The sequence below is a fragment of the Setaria italica genome, chromosome IX, assembly GCF_000263155.2.
Source record: "Setaria italica strain Yugu1 chromosome IX, Setaria_italica_v2.0, whole genome shotgun sequence".
Lineage (NCBI taxonomy): Eukaryota > Viridiplantae > Streptophyta > Magnoliopsida > Poales > Poaceae > Setaria > Setaria italica.
The window spans coordinates 3,103,019-3,127,002 of record NC_028458.1 but is presented as its reverse complement, the minus strand read 5'-3'; the positions used below and the strand labels follow the sequence as shown (position 1 = coordinate 3,127,002).

The 23,984-nt window shown below is 44.9% G+C and overlaps 4 protein-coding genes and 1 long non-coding RNA gene across 6 annotated transcripts; 3 read left to right on the top strand and 2 right to left on the bottom strand.

The window, feature by feature from the left end:
• The first annotated feature begins 438 nt into the window (after positions 1 to 438).
• LOC101757301 (DNA (cytosine-5)-methyltransferase 1A) lies at positions 439 to 6,545 on the top strand. The gene is made up of 11 exons (XM_022822797.1): positions 439 to 1,874; positions 2,072 to 3,485; positions 3,690 to 3,854; positions 3,945 to 4,140; positions 4,229 to 4,340; positions 4,420 to 4,567; positions 4,662 to 4,859; positions 4,952 to 5,230; positions 5,341 to 5,502; positions 5,617 to 5,835; positions 6,065 to 6,545. Exons 1-11 carry the CDS (start codon positions 484 to 486, stop codon positions 6,194 to 6,196), a joined length of 4,416 nt encoding a protein of 1,471 aa, XP_022678532.1. The 5' UTR covers positions 439 to 483; the 3' UTR covers positions 6,197 to 6,545.
• Positions 6,546 to 6,780: 235 nt separating this feature from the next.
• LOC101764037 (PRA1 family protein E) lies at positions 6,781 to 7,997 on the bottom strand. The gene has a single exon (XM_004981362.2). It carries the CDS (start codon positions 7,796 to 7,798, stop codon positions 7,118 to 7,120), a length of 681 nt encoding a protein of 226 aa, XP_004981419.1. The 5' UTR covers positions 7,799 to 7,997; the 3' UTR covers positions 6,781 to 7,117.
• Positions 7,998 to 9,310: 1,313 nt separating this feature from the next.
• On the top strand, positions 9,311 to 12,519 carry LOC111255772. 2 transcript variants are annotated; one of them, XR_002675710.1, is made up of 3 exons: positions 9,311 to 9,680; positions 10,108 to 10,181; positions 10,367 to 12,519. It is a non-coding gene; the product is annotated as an uncharacterized LOC111255772 (long non-coding RNA). The 2 variants fall into 2 exon arrangements; XR_002675709.1 differs by having other exon boundaries at positions 10,108 to 12,519.
• Positions 12,520 to 16,319: 3,800 nt separating this feature from the next.
• On the top strand, positions 16,320 to 18,431 carry LOC101763638 (protein WRKY1). The gene is made up of 3 exons (XM_022823017.1): positions 16,320 to 17,608; positions 17,716 to 17,841; positions 18,104 to 18,431. Exons 1-3 carry the CDS (start codon positions 16,689 to 16,691, stop codon positions 18,264 to 18,266), a joined length of 1,209 nt encoding a protein of 402 aa, XP_022678752.1. The 5' UTR covers positions 16,320 to 16,688; the 3' UTR covers positions 18,267 to 18,431.
• Positions 18,432 to 20,945: 2,514 nt separating this feature from the next.
• LOC101763231 (40S ribosomal protein S15) lies at positions 20,946 to 23,289 on the bottom strand. Its single transcript, XM_004981360.3, has 4 exons — positions 23,178 to 23,289; positions 22,954 to 23,108; positions 22,823 to 22,880; positions 20,946 to 21,392 (listed from the first exon to the last, which is right to left on the bottom strand). The coding sequence occupies exons 1-4, from the start codon at positions 23,178 to 23,180 to the stop codon at positions 21,144 to 21,146; spliced, it is 465 nt and encodes a 154-aa protein (XP_004981417.1). The 5' UTR covers positions 23,181 to 23,289; the 3' UTR covers positions 20,946 to 21,143.
• Positions 23,290 to 23,984: the final 695 nt, after the last annotated feature.

Genomic DNA, 23,984 nt, shown 5'->3' with positions numbered 1-23,984 from the left:
ATGCTGTTGCATCCAACTTTTGTCTTATATGTGTAGTTAGGGATTTACCAATCTGCAACCAAACTAGTATAGTATATAAAACGTCCCAGGACCTGTCTTTTCTAACTTCGTCCACTCATCATCATCTTGCCTGAAACCTGCAGTTTTAATTATCTGGCATAGGTTGCATACTCATTCATGTTCATTAGTCAGGCATGCCTAGATTTGATTATATGTAATAACAAATAGATTCAGCATGATGCATCTTTTGCTGCATGAATCGAAATGTTGCTTTCTGCATACACATATTTAAACGCCATTAGTACTACATACAATTATGTTTGTCAAACTCCTTTTTGTGTTTATATGAATGCATGGGTTTCTGATCATCCCTACCTTTGCATTCAGATATTTTAGCGTGTTAGTTGCCTCTTCTTTTCAGGAACAAAGAAGCGCAAAGCAAAGCTTCAGACTAGGGAAGATGATTTCACTGAGAAGGAAGAAATGGTGACTGAATATAAGGCTAAAACAGAGAGCAATAACACCACTGATGAGCCTGTTGTGCTGCGCAAGAGACCAAAGAGGGCAGCTGCCTGGTCTAGTTTCAAAGAGAAGGAATTGAACTTATCTGAAAAAGATATATTTATCACAGTCAAGGAAAGTAGGGTGGAAGAAGAGGAAATAGATGCTGTTAGGTTGACAAAAACAGAACCTGAAGATCGCCGTCCTTCCAGAAAACTCATTGATTTCACCTTGCATGATGCAGATGGTTCTCTGCAACCCTTTGAAATGTCTGAAGTTGATGGCATTTACATAACAGCTCTTGTCATGCCCTTGGACGATGGTCTGGAAAAGGATAGAGAAAAGGGTATCCACTGTTCAGGATTTGGGCGAGTTAAGGACTGGACAATTTCTGGCTACAATGAAGGTATTGCTGTAATTTGGGTTTCAACAGAAATAGCTGATTACAAATGTGTGAAGCCAGCAAGCAGTTACAGATCCTATTTTGACCACTTTAGTGAGAAGGCTCGAGTTTGTGTTGAAGTTTACAGGAAGTTAGCTAAATCAGTTGGTGGAAATCCTGAGATAGGCCTGGAAGAGTTGCTTGCTAGTGTTGTCCGTTCCATTAATTCAAACAGAAAATCTGGTGGGACACTGAGTAAGGACTTTGCGATCTCTACTGGTGAGTTCATATACAGCCAACTTGTTGGGTTAGATAATACACCAGCTAGCAATGATGAGATATTTGCCACACTTCCTGTTCTTGTTGCACTAAGAGATGAAAGTAAGTCTAGAGTAGAGTTCAACAAGTTCTCTGCTATGCCTTCAAGTGGAACTCTGAAGATAAATGATGAGCATTGTAAGGGAGTAGGCGAGGATGATGAGAAATTAGCAAGACTGTTGCAGGAAGAGGAGGAGTGGAAGATGATGAAGCAGAGAGGGAAACGTGGAACCTCACAGAAAAATGTCTACATCAAAATTAGTGAAACTGAGATTGCCAATGACTATCCATTGCCAGCTTACTACAAATCATATAGTCAAGAAATGGACGAGTACATATTTGATAGTGAAATTGGCATGTTTTCTGATGATATGCCAGTAAGAATCCTTAACAACTGGGCTCTATATAACTCAGATTCCAGACTCATTCCTTTGGAGCTCATTCCTATGAAATCAGGTGCTGAAAATGATACAGTGATCTTTGGATCAGGTTTCATGAGAGAAGATGATGGTAGTTGCTGTTCAACTGCTGAGTCAGCGCAGTTATCTTCTTCCTCAAGTAAATCGTGCCAAGAGGATCTGGGAATTTCAATTTATCTGAGCCCAATAAAGGAGTGGGTAATTGAATTTGGTGGTTCAATGATCTGCATAACCATTCGAACTGACGTGGCTTGGTAAATACCCTGAAGCTCCATTATTTTATATTAGTAACTGTCTCAAGTTAGAAGCTAGCTCTTTGTTTTAAATAGGCTTCACATCCATTGCAGCTCTGTCCTTGAATTTGACACGTTATTTTAAGCACGGCGTCTTGCAGTGGCTCTGTTTAGCCTTCCTCCAACTAACGTGTGGTCACTGATATCATTTTTTTCAGGTACAAATTACGCCAGCCAACAAAGCAATATGCTCCATGGTGTGAGCCTGTGCTGAAAACAGCAAGGCTGGCTGTTAGCATCATCACCCTTTTAAAAGAACAAAGTCGTGCTTCGAAGCTTTCTTTCACCGAAGTGATTAAAAAAGTAGCAGAATTCGACAGTGGACACCCTGCATTTATATCATCAAACACAACTCTCGTTGAAAGATATGTTGTGGTACATGGACAAATTATACTTCAGCAGTTTGCAGACTTTCCAGATGAGTCTATCCGTCGGAGTGCCTTTGTCACAGGCCTTGTACTGAAGATGGAAGAGAGAAGACACACAAAGTTGGTAATGAAGAAAAAATCTCAATCAATGAGAGGAGAGAATCTGAACCCAAGTGCAAAAATGGGCCCAATATTAGGAAGGAAGCTTATGCGTGCAACAACTACGAAATTCATCAGCAAGATATGGGGTGATTATTATGCCGCACACTTCCCAGAGGATACCAAGGAAGATGGAAATGAACAAAGGGAAATTGATGAGGAGCAAGAAGAAAATGAAGATGATGATACTGAAGAGGAGGTTAATGTTGAAATTGAGCAGCCTTTGAGGAGCCCACCATCAGCACGGTCTAGAAAGTCACCATCAAAGACTTGCAAGGAAGTTGACTGGAAAGGGCAAACAGCTGGGAAAACAGTGTCTGGGGAAGTTCTATATAAATGTGCTACAGTTCGAGGTCTTACTATTGGTGTTGGTCAATCAGTCACATTGGAAGACGATTCAGGAGAAGCCATCATGTGCTTTACTGAGTATATGTATGAGAAACATGATGGTACAAAAATGGTTCATGGAAGAATTCTGCAAAAAGGTTTTCAGACTGTTCTTGACAATGCTGCAAATGAAAGGGAGGTTTTCTTGACTAATGATTGTCTAGAATTCGAAGTAGGTGACATCAAAGAATTGGTGACTGTTAATGTCCAATTGATGCCATGGGGCCACAGATACAGGAAAGAGAATTCAGAAGTTAATAGGATTGAGAGAGCAAAGGCAGAGGAGAGGAAGAGGAAGGGTCTACCTGTGGAATATTTTTGCAAAAGCTTATACTGGCCAGAGAAAGGTGGTTTCTTCTCTTTCCCCCATGATAAACTTGGCATTGGGACTGGTGTCTGTAGCTCCTGTGATCAGAGAAAACAAGTTGGTGATGAATTCAAGATACTTTCGGAGACCAGTTTTGTCTTCAAGAATATCAGATACAATGTTAATGACTATCTGTATATTAGGCCTGAATTTTTCTCCCAAGGGCACGGCCATGAGACTTACAAGGCTGGGAGAAACGTGGGCCTAAAGCCTTATGCTGTATGCCATGTATTGAGTATCCATGCTTCTGGTAGATCTAAGAAAGCACATCCAGAATCAACAAAAGTCAACGTAAGAAGGTTTTATAGGCCTGATGACATATCATCAACAAAAGCCTATACATCAGATATCAGAGAGGTTCTCTTGTTATATCTAATCATTGCATCATTCTTATTTAAAATTATGTAGATGAACTTGTGACTAACAAGTAACAACTCACGCTTCCTTTGTGTTGTCTCTTGGTCTTTAATATTTGAGTTATGTCGTTTGATCCAGGTATACTACAGTGAAGATATCATGATTGTGCCAGTGGCAATGATAGATGGGAAATGTGAAGTTAGGATGAAGGATGACCTTCCAAATTCAGATCTTCCAGTGGTGGCTGAGCACATATTTTACTGTGAACATCTGTTTGATCCTGTTACTGGGGCCCTGAAACAGGTCAGACATTCTGAATTTCACTTTTTTTCATTTTCCTGAGAAATTTCTTTAGATGGTTAACTGAACTTATCTTGTTTGATCTTGAACCAGCTTCCACCCAGTGTTAAAATCATGTCACTGATAAGGAGGGCACCTTCTGCTTCAAAGAAGAATAAAGGAAAGGAAATTTGTGACGATGAGCTGGCTGGTTCAGACAAAAAGAAGGATATGCCATCAGAGAACACTCTTGCAACCCTTGATATTTTCGCTGGCTGTGGAGGTTTATCTGAAGGATTGCAGCTAGCTGGTATGCATTTGTCTTGCAGATTTTGATGTTGGGTGACGGGAACACCTTGAGTACCAGTTGTTTACTTTCTGATCATAAAATTCTGTAGGAGCATCACAAACAAAATGGGCAATTGAATATGAAGAGCCTGCTGGGGAAGCATTTGGTGAAAATCATCCAGAAGCAGCAGTATTTGTGGAGAACTGCAATGTGATTTTGAAGTATGCACAATTCTTTCTTATGAATATGATCATTCATGCATATTGTATCTTTGAATTATTTCTGAGTGTTGTCATGCAGGGCAATAATGGATAAGTGTGGTGATGCTGATGATTGCATCTCTACTTCTGAGGCTGCTGAACGGGCATCAAAACTTTCTGATGAGAAGGCCAAGAATCTGCCTGTGCCTGGAGAAGTAGACTTCATCAATGGTGGACCTCCATGTCAGGTCTGTTGTTTTTCCTGTGACTAGGAAACATTTTATGCTTGTTCAATCTTCTAAACAAATTACACGGACTTTTTTCTACGCATCCTTTTTGCAGGGTTTTTCTGGGATGAACAGATTCAATCAAAGTCCCTGGAGCAAGGTTCAGTGTGAGATGATCCTAGCATTTCTCTCTTTTGCAGAATATTTCCGCCCTAGATTCTTTCTCTTAGAAAATGTCAGGAACTTCATTTCGTTCAACAAAGGCCAGACCTTCAGACTAACACTGGCATCACTCCTTGAGATGGGATACCAGGTGCTTGCCTTTTTTTCTCTGCTAGTAGTTCTTGCATTCTATCATTTTGATCAACACTGAATGTTGTAGCCTTTTCCTTCACATGTTCTCAGGTTCGATTCGGAATTCTAGAGGCAGGTGCTTATGGTGTCGCCCAGTCCAGGAAAAGGGCATTCATCTGGGCAGCTGCACCGGGAGAGATCCTTCCGGAGTGGCCTGAACCGATGCACGTATTTGCTAGCCCTGAGCTGAAGATAAACCTACCTGATGGCAAATACTACGTGGCTGTCAAGAGCACTGCCGCAGGGGCACCTTTCCGGGCAATAACAGTTAGAGATACAGTTGGGGATCTCCCACCCGTGGAAAATGGCGCCGGCAAGCCAACAATACAGGTAGGCGTCAGTGTCACTGCAACTTCACTCTCGGGTCGCTTTCTTCACTCCCTGATCTTGTAGTATTAGCTTTATAATTATGCCTGGATTTACTCTTTTCTTTGGTGCAGTACGGGAGCGAGCCAGTGTCATGGTTTCAGAAGAAGATCAGGGGCAGCACAATGTTGTTGAATGACCACACCTCCAAGGAGATGAACGAGCTGAATCTCATCAGGTGCAAGCGCATTCCAAAGAGACCTGGCTGTGACTGGCATGAACTGCCTGATGAGAAGGTAACTACATTCTGCTCCTTTGCCCCCTGGTGGTTGTTTGTACTACCTTTGCTCTAGGTAACCATGCCCCCATTGCCAATGGTTAAGAAAATTCTCATGGATGCGAATATGCAGGTGAAGCTGTCAACCGGGCAAGTGGTGGACCTGATACCCTGGTGCCTGCCCAACACAGCCAAAAGGCACAATCAGTGGAAGGGGCTGTATGGAAGGCTGGACTGGGAGGGCAACTTCCCCACCTCCGTGACCGATCCCCAGCCTATGGGCAAGGTCGGCATGTGCTTCCACCCTGAGCAGGACAGGATCATCACGGTTCGTGAGTGTGCTCGGTCTCAGGTAACTTGCCCTCGCATTTGGTGCCGCAACTAATCCTACTTCATCATTAACCTTAATTATTAATGAATTATTAATGCTCAGTAGCTCTTGACTTCTCTATAGTGTCCCAATTATCTAACAAGAACAGCAGGTTCAGACTTAAGGGCGCTTTTTGATGAACTTAAGAGCATTTCTGCTCAAATTCCTTTTTCGGATCTCCTGATCCCATTCGCATGACCTGTGTACACAGGGCTTCCCTGACAGCTACCGCTTTGCGGGCAACATCCAGTGCAAGCACAGGCAGATTGGGAACGCCGTGCCACCACCACTTGCCTACGCGCTCGGGAGGAAGCTCAAGGAAGCCATCGACGCCAAACGCTGAGTCGCTTGCCTGCGTCGTCCGTCATTTTGGGTTGGTACTGCTGCATGTGATCGGCACTGGACTTCCAGCATTTTGTGAGCAGACTCTTTAACTCAGTTCCGGGATGGTTACACGGATGGCCTTTTGTACATCTAACGGAAAGAGGACGGTTTAGTGGCTAACACCAACAGGATCATAGCATTGGTGGTATAGTATTTTTGTCACGGGGGGTATAACCTTTAGGGGACGGTAACTTATGTCCCTGGCGGTATAATCTTTTTTAGTCAGTAATTTAAGTAACATTATAGCAATATGGCTATATGGTTGAACAAAAAAATTATGGCAACATGATGGCATGATTCAAGTGTAAGATCTGATTTTCTAGACACGTTGTCAAGCAAGGGATGTGCATCACCAGGATTAGTTGCTGCCTTTCTCAAATCGCAAAGGAAGACGAGCTCATATCTGCACTCAACAATGAAGCTCCCTTGCCACGTGATCATAGTTCATAGATAAGCTATTCATGTGAGGTCAGAAGCTCCCTTGCACAGGTTCCATTGCAATTGGAGGTTAGAAGCTTTATCCCCAACTTAGTTGAACTGGTGTTAACAGTTTACCACTTTACCTGCATGAGCAGGGATGCTTTACAACTAGTCTTTCTACAAAACATCTTTAAATCATCCCAAATCCCAATCACCTCAGAATTGCACTCAAATTACACAATGCTATTGCGAAATCAAAAGGAACACGAAAATGGCTATACACAGCATGTAAACTACAAATCAAGTTAAGAACACGCTGCAAGAATAGTAAGAACATTACAGCTTACAAGAACACCTTGCAAAATCCCACGGATGGATCAGAAGTTCAGAACCACCAAGAATCCCCCTGCCTCAAGGACACAATCAACAATCTCATCAGCCGAATTGCCCGCCTCTATCATCATCTCGGGAGCGTGTAGCCGTATCCACTATCCGTGAACGAGGTGCCAGCGACATCGAACGCGTCCCTCTCGTCGAGGTAGTAGTTCACCCTGAACGCGGCGTGCAAGCCGATGACGGCGGCGGCGACGACGAGCGAGACGAGGAGGTTGAGCCCGGCGCGGGTGAGCGCGACGGCGAGCACCGTGGCGGCCGAGAGCACGACCAGCACGACGCGGTCGTCCACCTCGCGGCGGAGGCAGACGAGCGGCTCCCCCTCGCCGCGGCCGAAGTAGAGGCCCAGCCAGGCGACGAAGAGCGCCAGGAACACGAGCATGGACACGGGGCGGTAGACGAGGCCGAGGAAGACGAGCACGAGCGCCGCCAGCGCGTAGTTGGCGCGGAAGTAGGCGAGGTTCCGGCGCGCCCGCGCCCGGGCCTCCCAGCAGCTGTCGGGGCGCGAGAACGCCGTCGGGTCCAGCACCTCCCGCCACGCGCGCGGCCGCCCCGCCGCGGCGCCCGCGTACGCCCGCGCGCGGGAGAAGAAGGCGACCCCGGCCTCCGCCGCAGTCGCCGGTGAAGACGATGACGGCGCCGCCGCCTCGCCGTCCGCCACCGCGAGGTCCTCCGGCCCGGCCGGCGGAGGCGGGGCAGAAGTGGGGACGGCGCCGTAGCGCGACCACGACGCGGTGGAGGAGGCCATGCCGGGCGGGGCGAGGGCGAGCCCTGGCCGGCGGTGGTGGCGCTGGATCGGGCCTCGGGCGGTGGGATCGGTGCGGTGGCTCGCGTAGCTGTGTTCGGGCTGGCTGCTTGGCTTCTTCGATCGGCGGGCGCTGTGTGATGCGGATCTGAATGGAGGAGAGAGAGAGAGAGAGAGAGAGAGAAGGGGAAAGGTTTGGGGATTGATTTTTAAGTGCCCAATTGGCTTATTTAATGCCATTTTCGATTATTAAAGCGACCTTTGCAGCGTCGGCAGAACAAAACCGCTGAATAATGTCTCAAAAAACCCGCTGAATAAATAGATTTATTATTGAAGCGAAAAATGGTTTTGCACGTACTAACATGAGTGCCACAACCTTCTCCCAACTGTGAACGATCATGCCTTCATGAGATGAACGAGAAAGAAGAATAGAAGATCAGACCGTGTGCTCTCATGGAAGGAACTTTCCCCATGGGTTAGACATTTGGGAGATTGTTTATTTCTAAAACCAAATTTGGCAATATTTGGGGTTGTGCCTTATGAACATGACGATATTCCTTATACAAAATCCTGGCGAAGCTAGAAGGTTGTATTTCTTGATCTGGAGTAGCAATATACCGAAACCTACAAATATCGTAATCACTCCATCGCATTTATAGGGTGTTTGTTTAAAGAACCATGAGTTGATCTCGTTAATCATGTGCTTGTGCGGACGAGGCAACGATAAATCAACTCATCTATCTATACTATAAAGAATGAGAGAATTGAAAACAATTCTTATCAGCCCTATCTTTCCTCACACAGAGATCCCATCTTAGATACGAGGTGTGATGAAAGGAGCGGGAGAAAAAAAATCACTGCCTAGAAAATGATTCTGCCAAATCTCCTGTTTTTTTTTTCTCACCGTGCCGATCAATCTACCCGCCAATCGCTCCGCGCCATGCCGCCATCACCACCACCTTCCATTCACTAGTAGAGAATTGGCTTTCGATGCGCCCCCTTTTGTCCCGATTTAAAGTTGACCCGGGACAAAAGGTTCACCAACCGGGACTAAAGCTCGGTCACTGGTGGGAGGCTCACCAACCGGGACCTTTTATCCCGGTTGCAAAGGCTAGTGGGAAAAAAAGACCCTTAGAGGTCTTTTATCTCGGTTTGAAACACCAACCGAGACAAAAGACAACTCTTTTATCCCGGTTTGTAATACCAACCGGGATAAAAGACTCCCTTTTATCCCGGTTGGTGTTTCAAACCGGGATAAAACGGTTCCCAACGAGGTGGCTGAAAGAGGAGTAAATCCCTCGAATTAATACAAAAGGGTCCGCCACGAGTTAATACAAAAGGATGGTAAGGAGGAGGAAGGAACCCCTTTTGTCCTGATTGGTTTGCACTGTACCAACCGGACTACTAGTGATTACTTTCTGGACGCATCAATTAATTCGTGAATAACTGATTTCCCCGTCACTTTCCTTCCTCCACAAGCGTACCGTCCTCCCCTTCCTATCAATCAGTGGCTCTCCTCATGCCCACGTTCCGCAAACCCCTCCCATGCTGATGCAAAAACGTTTGGCGGCGACCCATGGAACCACGAGGTGACGAGGAGATGCGGGAGCTCGACTTCTCCAATCCCCAGGGGCGGGTCTCCGAGGATGTGGTGGCAATGGCGGCGACACGACAACAAGGTGCACGACCTCCGAATCCTCGCATGCCCCGTCCTCATCGCCGGTGGAGCCACCTCCGCTAACCGCAGCTCGCTAACCAGTCCCTCGCCGGGGAAGAAGCTACGCGGGACTTTTCCACTGCCGCCTGACCTACTTCGAGATTAGAAGCGGCGGCAGCGGCTGCCCGCCATATTGCGATCCCAACTCATGCTCGTTGTGTCGCCAAGGTATTTGAACACAAATGACAAATCAATCCTGACTGGTTGCTTCGTTCTTTCTTATCTGATGTGTCATGTTCTTGCAATTTCAAGCGCGTTCATATTGATTTCTTAGAGAAAAAACGCTCCTTGTTGAGTTGCACTGGAAGATATCTACGAAAGAAAGCCCTTAATATTATTTAGGGAGCACATGTAGAGTGTAGAGTTGTACCGAGGCAACTCAACTTCGAGTGCTTCACTTCTAGGCCTTGGATCATTCTTGACAGCATATGTTGTATCAATTTTTTTGGAGCTATATATGATCCCTCACTGATTAGTCATTTTTTTTCTTTTGCATTTCTCATTCATTTCAAAATTACTTTCACACCAGTGCATCCTAATGAGGAGGGAGATGTTATCTCATCACATTTATTTCTTGTTAACTTATTTTCCTCAGCATCAGGTATTCATAAGAAAGGGACCACCTATCTAACAACAGTCGGTGATGATCGGTGATGGTGGCTTGGCAAGGTTAGGTATTTATTTTATTCTTTTTATGGTTTGCTCTCTATATGAATTAGTATTTTTTTTCTGTGTTCGCGGCAATGCTCATCCTCTAATATGGTGGCTCATTCAATTTTTATAATACAGACGTTTTTTTATTCAGTAAACATATGGACTTAAATAAAAGTTCAAATAAAACTTACACTCTGCAGGTGAAAGTAGCGATATTTGTACATTTCTGGAACTGAAAGGATACATACCACCTGTTGTTTTCCTGTAGGTATGTAGAATGGACACCTTGCAAATTCAGTAGAATGCTTAGATAACATGTTGATTATTTGTGCCTACATGCTTACCTGGTTGTTTCTTCCAGTAGCATCAAGGAATTTGTTGGCGTTCCAGTAATTTAAGCTTTCATTTTTACTTTTATTCTGCTGATAACTATGACATAGGCTTTTATCAATTTTGGATGCCGATTGTTGATCCCCAATATATTTTACTCTTTTTTCTTCAGATTCTTTTTCGGGACAATAATAAAATCACAAACCACCAGTAGAATGATCTTATTAGGTTTTCTTAGGAAGCCATAAGTGGTCTGTTGTCTCCAAGGATAGTGAACAAGAGACACTATCTGCAGTTCTTGTCAATACGCTTGACTCCGGTATTCGATTGTCTTGCTAACTATATTCTTTATAATTTAACATAACCATGCTTTGATTACTGAATATGTTCCACACATTCAATCGAGAATTACCGAATGCTCCGCACATAGGAAATGCTCTAATGATGGCATACCTGTAGCTGACAATGGACCAATTAGTGCCATGCTTCATCATGCTTGATGTGGCAGCACCAGAGCACTGCGTCTTTTCTGAAAGGTCATCAGTAAGCATTGATCGGAAGGTTCCACATGCACATTGAATTGATATAAGAAATTAATAACAGGACAAGACACAGAAGGAAATTGAAAAGTACGAGGTAAATGTACTATTTTTTTTTGAGCTTTAGTTGCCTAGCATTTCTCCTTTCTTAGTTGTAATGAAATGTGCGAAAATTAGTCAGGTCAACCATATTTGAGTTGTGTATTATAACAGCTATCAAAGGTTGTTTGCACCAGGCCTACAGTATGCTCGCCAAATTCATTATATTTTTTGAAAAATAAAAAAATTGATTATTATTTGAAATTGTGAGAGAATACTGATTCCTCCATGCTATGCAATTCTAGGATCCTGAGCATTTCTTACCTTGGTTACAAATGAATACATTGTAATGATCTGGTTACCTTTCTTGTGAGATTTATCCAATAACTTGGATTAACTTTAATGGAAGTTTACAAGAATCAGGGAAGCATCATTGCCTCTGGAATTTGGCATATAACCATGAGGTAATTACTAGATAATGAGAATATTTTTTGTTGATGGGAGCACCAGGTAATGGTAATGGTGATGGGATTATCTGTTTGGCCTTGCTGTTACGTGCATGCAGCTCGTTTTAACTTCTGATGTTGTTCCTTGATTTTCAGAAAGAAGGTTAGTAAAAGGGAGGAAAATCAGAGGCAGTCCTCCACAGCAATAGAAATTAGTCTTTAAGTTTTTTTTTCCAGAAGGAAGCCTGCTTGAAACTTCTTTAAGCTGAAAATGTTTAAGCTTGAGAAAATGTTATTGGAATTAATGTAATCTGAAAGGGTTTCTATGTTGATATTACCTGCTCATTGTTTTCTATGCATTTTGAGTTGACGTGTTGGAAAATAAAAATACAGTAGTGCTTCACAAGGTTTAAGTTGATATTACCTGCTCAGTGTTTTCTATGCATTTTGAGTTGACATGTTAGAAAATAAAAATACAGTAGTGCTTCACAAGGTTTTAAGTTGATATTACCTGCTCAATGTTTTCTATGCATTTTGAGTTGACATGTTAGAAAATAAAAATACAGTAGTACTTCACAAGGTTTATATAGCTGTCTAGAAATTTGGTGCATGGATTTTTTTTTCTTATGAAAACTCAAGAATTCTGAATTCTTGTTCTGCTGCTCATAGTCAACTCCACCTAGCTCACGATGCTTGGTCCTGGACTGATGGAGTATAGAGCTTGTGCATGCAGGGCAGGCCTGCGCTGTGGTGAACAACTGCAACCACCACGAAGTCTCTGTCCCCAACACTTTTGGTGTTACCTTTAGTTTTCGCTTCCTGATAAAAGTATCTTGCATTTCATTTCTGCTGCTGAATATGAGGAGAGCACCGAAGGGTGCGAGGACTGCAGGATCTTGGATGGACGTGCATAAACAATAGTAAATGTTTAAGGGAAACATATATATAATATCTTTGTGCCTGATCCGGAGGTCACTTTTATATGTGTTTATTGGGTCACATAACATTTGAGCATGTTTGTTGGTACTTTGCTTTAGGTCACAAAACATTTCAGTACTTTGCTTTAGGTGATTATTAGTTTCTTCATTGGTCATCTCATCTTCCCCATGAAGATTGGTGCCAGTTCCAAAATTTTTATATAGAATACTTGTATGACTACATGTTCCCTTGCTCACTCATCCCATGACCAAAATCTGAAGATGTATACGACCAATCGGCATGCGAGTCCGTTAGTTAGTTATACGATGGATTGTTGACAAAATAATAATTGTGATTTCTTATAGTTACATTTGTTAATAAATAAATATTTTGTATGTAATCTCTTTTTAATCACGTGCGTGCCCACACGTGCACTTCGACTAGTTTCATTTTACTAACCAAACAAAAAAATATAGGCAAAAAAGATGACGGACCACCGTATCTGTTAACCTAAACATCAATTAAAAAACCGTTATGCCCTTGTTTTAAGCATTATATACTTATAAAAACAGCGGTGGAGCCGAAGCTTTCCCATCAGCTTTCGAAACAGTAGCCATCAACGTCGCGTCATGCGACGTGTGTTTGTTGATTCCGGACACGAGGAAAAGACACCCAACGGACCAGACGTGCCCACGTCGAAGTGTCGAACCTGTCTTCCCCGGCCGGCGGATTGGCTTGGGCGGCATGAACCGTGGCGGAGCTGCGGCGGAAGCAACGGAACCCCTTGGCCTTGGGCGCGATCGCAAGATGCGCAGGAAGGACATGGCACGTGCCTGGCCGCCCAAACAGCACGGAAAAGATCGGGGTTGCAATGGTTGCGAGGAGAAAAAGCGCGAGTAATCCGGGATCATTTCGGGCACGCGACGTCCTCGATCGGCGCCGGCGACGGTCACCCATTGCCCGGGGACCGGGGCCGATGGGCTCTCCTGCGGCAGTGGCGCTATGCTCCTTTGGCTCTTCGCCGACGGTCGCCAGCAACGACTACTCTCTGCAAAAATTTACCAAACGGTTCTTGGGGCAATAACTGATTGTGATTGGTAACTCCTGATTAGTGCAAAGCAGTTGACTAGTAAAAACTAAATGGCCATGGCTGACTTGACAATTCAGAGTTTCGAGGTGTGCAGAGTAGACAACATCAACCACGGCCATTGTCAATGTCATTGCTGAACGCTGGTGGCTTTGCTTTTGGAAAGTCCAGTGAAATTCAAGTGTTTCCGTTATGTCATGAGCGTTATCAATCTAGTTTATTTTCGAAAAATTGTTGTGATCGTTAACCCTCGAACCAGAAGCAATCTCCTAGGAGAACTCTTCATTCCTTTCCGACCAAATGACACTGGGTCATGCATGGCTTATCCACTACAGCTTCCTGAACAGCAGCCATCGGCCGGCGGATATGGATCGGGTTGGACGGCAAAACGGGCAGGAAGGACATGGCACCACGTGCCTGGCCGCCCAAACAGCGTGGAAAGATCCGCGATGGGGAAGAAGTGAAGGAGAGAGGAAGATTTGCGAGCACATCCAAATTAAAACGAGCCGAAAAAAAAAATTAAATTAAACCACATCATCCGGGACGATACCTCGCCGACGACGGCGACCTCTGCCCGTCGCTCCGCGGCGGTAGCTCTCCGGCGGACGGTGGCGCTCACGCGAGACACGCGTGCCGCGTGCTACTCTCTGGACAACTGGCCAAATGCGAAATGACCCTTTGACTGGAACTTCCTTTTCGAAGATACACTGACAGGTAACTCAAAGCTGGTAGCGCTTGATTGGTGCTCAAGTAGTTGACCAAGTGCCAAATGGTAAAAGTGAATTTTTTTTTTCTGACCGGCCAGTTCAGACGTCCGAGATGAAGAAAAATGGGTAGGCATAGCTTCGTATCTTCACCTCCTCAAACTCAAAGGCAGTTCATGTGTTTCTTTTGGTAAGCATGATGATGATCCGATGGGCCAGAGCTAAAACTCCGAAAGATATGGGCTCGGCTTGGTTGATACGGCCCTCTCAAGCTTTTGCCTAGCAGGTGTGCGTGACAGCGTGCACTTCATTGAACAAAAACAATTGAAAAGAAAACAATAGAAACTTCCAAGATGGACGAAAGAAAATAACTGACGAGCCACAAGTCAACACATAGACACCTCTTTTTTTTTTTGCGAAAACGGGATATAACATATATTAAAGGATAAATGCGAGCACAGTACATCCCATTCTTACAGAAAAGGCCTTGAGTAACCCTAAAATTACAGAAAGGTCCCTAACGTCGAGCTACCGGCTCCTTCCAACTGCTCCCCAGAAAGCATACTTAGACATCCATCCACCAAACTTCCCGATCCAAATCGAAGGACGGACTCCGAACGTTGGATAACTGCATGAGATTCTCGGTACGAGAGCATCAGTCGTCGGTCTCCTCGATCCAACATCTTCTCTTCTTCCCTCAACGATGGATGAGATCCCTCGAAACCAAGATGCTCCAGCACACATCTCCAACTGCAGCAGAACCAGGTCCAGCAGCCCAAGAATCCACTCCACCAAGCCACCAACAACAGCAGCCAGCAGAAGGAAAGAGAGCCGCAAAAGATTCACCATCTCCTCTTTCAGTCGATCGGAATCGAACGAAAGTGGCGACGGGAACCTTTCGACAAAATCAAAAGAGAGGCCAACTAACCTCCCACAAACTTCGACTGATGAATCATCTTCGTAGTCGGAGAAGAAGCTTATTTGCCGATAGAGCAGCCCCGCTGTCGCCGCCGCTCCCGACCACCGTAGCCCTACCGCCAACAACGCCGGTGAGCAAACTAACCCTAACCTACTCAAACCAAGCTTAGTAGTATAGTGTATATACACCGGACGGCCAAATCGAAGGTTCCCCCATCCTCCAGCGCCGACGATTTGGTCGTCGAAAAGAGGATCGCCTTCAATTCGCCTGTTGGAACTGTAGCGAGGGGAAAGCGTAGGGATAAGGACGAGGGTGACTATAATTTCCAACACATAGACGCCTCTTTTTTCCTCTCTTCCACCGATCAAGACGCTACGAGCCCATTTTAAAAAACTTACTTCAATGTGACTGGTCAACTTATGATGTAATAAATGCTCTTAGAAAAGGTACTCCTACTTGAGACTCGAGATGGGAAAAATAAAGTACAGGGCCTACAGGCTCTGAATTGTCGTCAGTTCCGTCGTTTGTAAGATGATGGGACGGACGACCGATCGATCAATTCCCTCCACATGGGCTATTGGGCTGGGTTGACCTCTTGTGCATTTCCATTAGGCCGAAATTGGGCCCCTCGAAATTTTCTCTAGCATACAATATGCTAGTATTCCACTAATCTTTTGATTGCATTTCACATCGTATCATATGGTATCGGTTACAGGAGGTTAGGTTTGATTAAACAATCAGCCAATTCTAATCAAGATCGTGTGTTAAGAGGTCAAGCTGGAGTGCTTCAATTAACAGCTAGCTTTGTGGGACATGCACTCAAAATGAACAAAAAAACAATTGAAATTTCCAGTAACCACACAATGTCGAATTGTTGATCCATTCAGACACTGAGCTGGACAGATGCATAAATTCAACATCAGTTGAGTCTTCACTGAGTAAGTTGCTATATTCAAATCATTTTTTTATCATCTTGTCAGCTTTAATTTACACCCATAATTGACCAGCTTAAAAAACAAAAAGAAAAAGACAGGAAGATGTAGCGGATAACTCAGACTGGACGTTTTGACGCCTAAAAGAATTGTTTGAAATGATCACAAGGCATCTGGGCCGTCCATCGTGCCGACGGCCCTGATCATTGGATAATCCACCCTCGTTGACTTCCCTAAATTCTATTCCGATCGTGCTCCACCTCTCACTCCAAATTGGAATATCATACTCGCGAGAATTACTTCCTGCACAAGTGAAGGACCCAATGAGACTGCCTCACATATGCTCCCTGCATAAGTTCACACAAAGATCTTGCAAGGACTCTTTCCAACGCCACCATTGCTGCAATTCTTGCTACCTTTCTCTCCACTCAATTCATATCCCCTGCAACCAATTCATGTGCAAATACAGATTGCATCTTCTAGTCCATGGTCAAAATATCTGATCTCTGATCGATTTTGTTCACCTTGATACTCCATTGCACCACATCAAGATTAGCAGTGTGCTACTATCACTTGGATTCTTGATAGGTGCAGGTTCCTTGATCGCCATGGAGGTGGTGGAGGAAGCCAACCGGGCCGCCGTCGAGAGCTGCAAGAAGCTCGTCGCCTTTCTCTCGCTGTCCGCCGGCGATCCTTTCCGGCCTATGCCCGTAGCCGTGGAGACCGACGAGGCGGTCGCCGGGTTCGGCAAGGTGGTCGCCGTCCTGAGCGACAGGCTCGGCCATGCCAGAGCAAGGGTTGGCAAGAGGAGCCTGGCGCCTCCCGTCGACGCAAGCTGCCTCTTGGATCATCCGTCGATGGCACCGCGCCACCCTCCCAACAGCAGCCACCTTGTCAGTAGTACTCCGGCGGCGGCGGCGCCGCCGCCACCAACTACGGCGGCGATGCGAAGCGTTGCGCCGCTGATGAGAAGCCATGAAGCGGAGGTGGCACCGGCGGTCATGGTGTCGCCTTGTGCCAACGTAGCACTGGCACCGGCACCGGCGGCGGCGGCCAGGAAGTTTGACAGGAACATGTTCCTCGAGACGCCACTCCTGGAGCTGAACTCTTACAGCGTGCTTCCCTCCACGGCGCCCATGGCGGCGGTGCCAAAGAGCACCTCGACAGTTGTCACTGTCCCCTCGCCCAATCCTTGCACCACCATCTCCACTCACATCCAGTTCCAGCCGCAGCAGGCGAAGAAGCAGAAGAGCTTCCAGTTCGACCAGACGCCGAGCGGCGAGCAGTTCCACATCGAGGTGCCGGTGCCACTGCCCCGGGGCGGCGGCGGCGCCAAGGAGGTGATCAGCTTCAGCTTCGACAACAACTCGGTGTGCACCTCGTCGGCGGCGACGTCCTTCTTCACCTCCATCAGCAGCCAGCTGATCAGCATGTCCGACGCCGCGACGAGCTCTGCCGCCACGGCAAAGAAGGCGTGCGCCAAGAGAGGGGAGGACGGCAGCGTCAAGTGCCATTGCCCAAAGAAAAAGTATGTGCCATTCGCATCCTTTGGTTTGGTTCTTGGTTGGAGATTCTTCTTGCAAGGTATTGCGATCCTGATGTGATTCTTGTTGCTGATCAATCAAATCTGCGCAGGAAGCCGAGGGAGAAGAGGGTGGTGAGGGTGCCGGCGATCAGCGACAAGAACGCCGATATACCGGCGGACAACTACTCATGGAGGAAGTATGGGCAGAAACCAATCAAAGGCTCTCCTCACCCAAGGTATTGGGCATTTCTCTTTCACACCATTGTTTTGTTGGTACTCTATAAGTTTCTCTTTGTACTCTTTATTTGATCATTGCCAGACCAATTGCGTTGTGCATCGTGCTTAATTGGCTTCCTCCAAATTCACCTTGGCATAGAATTGATCAGAAGTCTGACAGACTCTCTAGTGTTCTCAGCTAATTTCAGAAGGGTCCCATTTAGTACGCAATTCTGAAAGAGATTAGTGCTGAACATTTGATGGTCTCAATTGTGCGTGCAGGGGGTACTACCGGTGCAGCAGCAAGAAGGACTGCCCGGCGAGGAAGCACGTGGAGCGGTGCCGCAGCGACGCCGGCATGCTGATCGTCACCTACGAGAACGACCACAACCACGCGCAGCCGCTGGACCCCTCGGTGCTCACCGCGACCGCGGCCGAAGCCTGAGAGGATCGGAGCCGGTTCTTCATTGTCATGACTCATGAGCAACGAACTGTAACTCAAAGTAGCCTGAATTCTTTCCAAGATGTACAGTGACCAAGAACCTGATTGGGTTTTCACTGCTTCTGTTTCTTGCGTTTGTTCAGATAAATTCATTTCGACGAGGCCTCTAGTTTGTGCATTCCAAAGAATTAACTAGGAGATCATTGCACCGTCTTGCGCTTCTGTCTCTGTCTCTGAGTTGTTACCTAGCTTCTGTTTCATCCCGGCAAAGTACTGTAGCTGTGTGATCTTCCATGAAGAGTTCACGTGTGATCAGCTAACTTGTTTCGTCATATCTAACTGATCTTTCTGGCTATCTACTGTGGATGTGAGGCACGAGTGGCTCAATAACATAAAGTCATAAACACATCAGCTGCTGCATTATTACAGATTCTCCTAGCCAGTAGCCACCAGCGTGCGGTTAAGCGCATTCCATGGAGCCCTAATTGGCACTGCCATCACAGCTGCACGCTCCACCATAGTCTAATCCCCATCATGCTGTTCGTCGTTGCAGAGCGAGCGAAGCATGCGATGCAGTTAAGCAACTGTCAGCTGCCTGCTAATCACGCACATGGATGCGCGATCGGCAGGGATCGTTAGGGCATTAAATGCGCCCCCCCACGATGAGCGCCGATGATTCGTGGCGCTAAGCATGTGCGTGCCCCCGTGCCGTGGATCTTACTGACACTCTAACCCTGATTATGTTCAGGAGAGACAGAGCTGGCACGCAATTATTTCGACATTGCTTGATGATGAGATTGTTGGTATGGTCATTTGCAGGGCCTTGTGGATTATACTTTTCTAGCAAATCTTGGCAGGCTTGATCCATGTGTAATGAAAAGAAATGATGAATCTGATGTGTACAGTCTGTTTTCCAGTTTCAGTTGCAACTAGTTCTTCAGATACAGCTTAGTTGCTCTGTGCACTGCAGTAGACAGATTTCTTAGGAATTTGCAGTAGGATACAGGGCTATTAGCTGTACATACCTTGTATTCTTTTAGGGCATCAAGAAGATGGTATTAATTTTTACTCACAATTTGGTTGCTCCAGTTATTCAGTTAGTGGGAGGAAGCAAGCACTGTTGATTTGTTTTATCTCTAATTCATAGCTTGCAGCACTGTTTTCGGTCTGACTAACGACGCCAGCTGCAAGGATAAAAAACAGGATTAGAATGATAGGAGATGCCTTGAGGGCCAAAAAACTAATCAAATTCAAATTCTAAATTAGTCTTGTCTTTAATTGAAAAAAGGCAGCGGTCCACGCGGCTAGCAAGCTTAGGGATATGATATAAGTTTTCACTAAACACCAGGACCCAGTAGAGGTTGACAAACAAGGCAAACGAATAGGAATTTGACTGCTGATTTGTCCTTTTATTATAAATTACAAAACTAAAGGAATGGAGAGTAGCGGCGCGGCTGTAGTACAGTCATTAGTCAACACAATCAGCAGCCATTTGCAAAAATAAACAAATAAACAAAACTTACCAGCAGCAAAGAGAATGGTCAACTTCTTTGCTATATGAGTTGCCAAAGGTTACAGCGGTAGGAAATCCAAAAATATCTAAACCTCCTCAAAACTGTTCATACTTCATCCATCAAACTCGTGACCCGCAATACTTTGGATACTTTTGCATACAAATTTCTCATGATTTAACATAATACGTTAAATAAAAGCCTCCACAGCAACTAACTAGCTACCATGACTCTCTTTTTTTTTCTCTTGGAACTAACCATGAGCAGGATGGGTGCTCTTTCATTCAAGGAGAATAAGGATGCACCATGACATAATAGAAGGGATTGTGAGGTGCAAGATGAACAGAAGAAGATATTTTGGTCAGCGGAGGAGCTACATACGCCTGTCCTGAACTTCAGATCAAAACCAATTAAGAAGCGTAAACTCTGCAGATGCACGCAGTAACGCAGCAACGCGTTCAGTCGCTTGGTTGCCCTTGGTGCTCATCACAGCATGAAGGATGTTTAATCCAGCAAGGTTGCCTGAATTGAACACAGCTCGTGGGGGGGAACAGAGTTACAGAATGGAAGAGGTCACGGGTATGGACCTTTTCTGCTAAACAAGACCCGCACAACATTAGAACTGGGGGAGGATTCCATTGATATCCATTCTCTTTTCAACTTAATGGACTAATTTTTCAGCTCGTCTAGTTCAAATTAAGTCGGAACTAGAGTGGATGCATGAACCTAGAGTACCAATACTCCATTGATATCCATTCTCTTTTCAACTTAATGGACTAATTTTTTAGTTCGTCTAGTTCAAATTAAGTTGAACTAGTGTGGATACATGAACCTAGAGTACCAATACTAACACTCTAAAGGCACAGATTACGAGCATATCCAGATGAAATACGAGCAAAATCAACCTATGACCCATTTCGGAAACAGAAGTCTGCTTGCCATTTAGAAACAAAAGTCCACTTGCCATTTAGCAACAAATGGACAGCAAAAACAATGGTTCAGAACTTAAATTAGACAAAATTTAGTCATACAGCCAATAGTCAAAGGCAAGCATTCCAATCCAAATATACAGCACACAAAATCAGCTCGCATTCCAACACAGCCCCAGTAAGATCATCAGCCCATGACCAAATGAACAGCACAGCAACAGGAATTATAGTGCAAGGATGGATTGATAACAAGGTACAGCAAGTAAATTTTCATGCAACGAGGGAAAATGGTGGTCGAAATGATACGTCAAAATAACATAACAGTTAATAAGGGTTCAGAACAAGAATGCTCAGTACATAGCAGGTATAAGGAGCAACTTGACAGCTCAAACTACATAGAGAACCAAACTCTGGAAGAGAACAAAACCCCACATCCAGCCTCACTTGAGGGGAATGAACCTTGAGGAGTGGGTGGCACCGATACCGGGCCTGCCGTGCTTGACTGGCTTGTACGATATGGAGAACTCTGCGAGGTAGTGGCCAATCATCTCAGGCTTGATCTCAACCTGGTTGAAGGTCTTGCCGTTGTAGACACCGATGATGCTACCAATCATCTCAGGCACAATGATCATGTTGCGGAGGTGGGTCCTCACTGGCTCTGGCTTCTCACCGGCAGGAGCATCCTTTTTCTGTTTACATAAATTTCATGAACGAACAAATGATCAGTATGGTAGATATTAGAATAAATATTGAGATGTAGAGTACACAAAGTAACTAAAAGAGAAGCATAAAAAAGTTGATTGTCTGGCAGAGTGAAATCAGTATGAAAATGAAAACATTGACAAAAATGGTAAAATGATTCACTGAAATAATAGACACATCAAACAACCGACCAATATCAATAGCAAACCGATCCTTGCTAGACCTGATAGCAAGCTCAATGCAACTGATCATACTGGGAAATGCCATGTTAGTTTTGGCATTTTGATACCAAAATCCTTATTACCCATCCAACAAAAAAATTAACTGACTATTATTTTATTAACACAACAGGAACTCCAGTTCTCCAAAATGCATAACATACTTTATATTGAAGTATTTAACTAAAAATGACAGAACAGGTGAGGACAAACCTACAAATATACATTTGGACAACAAAGTTCAAAAGAGGCAACAAAAAACAGTAGTGATTGAGTACAATGTTACATGCGATTAAATCTAATCCTGTGAGACATAAAATGAACAAACAAGCACAAGAAGCGCTGTGGCTTTTACTCAAGACAAAGAAACCTAAAAACTCTGTAAACAGAAACACCTAGTAAGACACATAAGCCACACCTCTTAAAAAATGATAACCCCCAAACTTGTTACAAAAACAAACTAGGATTATAGAAACAAATTTCCATTTCCAGTGAAAACACATCGCTTCTAATATACTGTCAGCATTACTCCAACAAAACTATCAGCCAGGCCACAATAAGTTTATTATCTTTCTAAAAGAAAAATAAATAATCGAGAACCTGAAGCATGTAAACATTTCGTTCAAGAAAGACAAAGGTGGGGGGAGGAAATTAACAAGCATGCTTCAGGTTGATGGGAACTTCAACGCACAAATCAAATGCATTAGACATCACTAAGTTCTGATGGCAGGCTTTCAAAAATAATCTGATGGCAGAGGTGGACATGCTAGAATGAAAAATTCAGTGGAACACCAAGTGACAACAATTACTGGAGAGAATCATCCTATACCTATCCTATCTATTGATAACATTAATCGGGTGCAAAGGTATGCATGTAGCCAACTTGAAATACCAAAACCAAGCAAAACTACGTAAGTACTAAATCAACATTACACAGCTCTACACTAAACCAACAGAAGGCAATATAAATATCTAATGAATAGAGACCACTATGCTTTCACTATACATTCCATCAACAATCGTTGTGCTAACTACAACCACAAGCTACTAGAGCAGAAATAATAGCGCCTAGCAGCAGTAACACACACCGCAATTAACACTCCAACTGAGTGCTAACTACAAGCACAAACAGATCTACACAAGCCCAGCAACACAATTCAGAATTAAACTCAGAGCAAATAAGTAAATCAGACACCCACCGCCTTGCGCAGCTTCTTGATGAGCGCCATCGGCTTCCTCTTCAGACCCCTCTGGAACCTGCACCAACCGAACACATCAGATCGAACCAAGCCCAAAACCGCAAGAGACACCACTGTAAGAAGGTAGTTACCTCCGGCGTGCGCGCGCGGGGAAGAGCTGGACTAGGTCGTCAGTGGACATGTCGAGGAGCGCGTCGAGGTCCACGCCGCGGTAGCTGTACTTGCGGAACGTCCTCTTCTTCGGCTGACCCGCGGCCGCCACCTCCGTATCCACTTCCACATCCGCCTGCCACAAAGCTCACCATGAGGAAGGTGAAAAAGAATTGGGTAGGATTTCGGGGGAGACCCTGCTCACCATGGTCGAAGGGGAGAGCGGGAGCTCGAGACGAGGCGCCGGAGATGTGAGCGGAGGCGCTGCTTGGAGGAGGAGCAGGCGGCGGCGGCGGGTAGGGTTTGGGGAGAGCGTTCGTGAGGGGATTATATAGTGGCTAGGAACGCCACGTGGCGCGCGCGTGGTTATTTGGGCGGTACGGTTGCTGGGCTTGAAACCTGGGCCTAAATGAGCTGGACATTTCGAGGAGGCCTTTTTAGTGAGCCGGTTTGCGCTATGCGGGGCTAAATGAGCTGGACCAGCCCGTGTAGGCATTTCGAGGTTGCTACGTTTGATTTTTCTCTTGAATCTACTGCTCACGTAGCTTTTGACCAGCTAGCCAGTGGGGCCTGGTTAATTGCGTTGTTCCCTTTAAAATTCTACATGCAAGGTTAATTGCGCCCAAATACGTGTGCTCTTTGGGCCAGTCTCAATGTACAGTTTCATTGCACTGATACTTGAACTAGTTGTGCTTATTGAGTGTCATGGGATGAAACTCATCATTCTCTCTCCTCATAAAAGTCTTACCAAGTCAGCAAAATTGCTGATATGGCATGAAATTTAATGCACATGAAACTCCCACTGAGACTGATTTTAGATATCTCATTGCACATAAAAAAACGTCATATGCAAGCGCATGGATATCACTTAAGTATTTTTCTTTACCTGGTGTGGCACAGGATTTAATAATAAATGAGTGTATTATGAGAGGGATATTTTATAATGGATTTGATAAACTAATTTAATGTTTAGATAGATTTGTTTTTTTAATAAAGTTAGTTAATTTAAAAG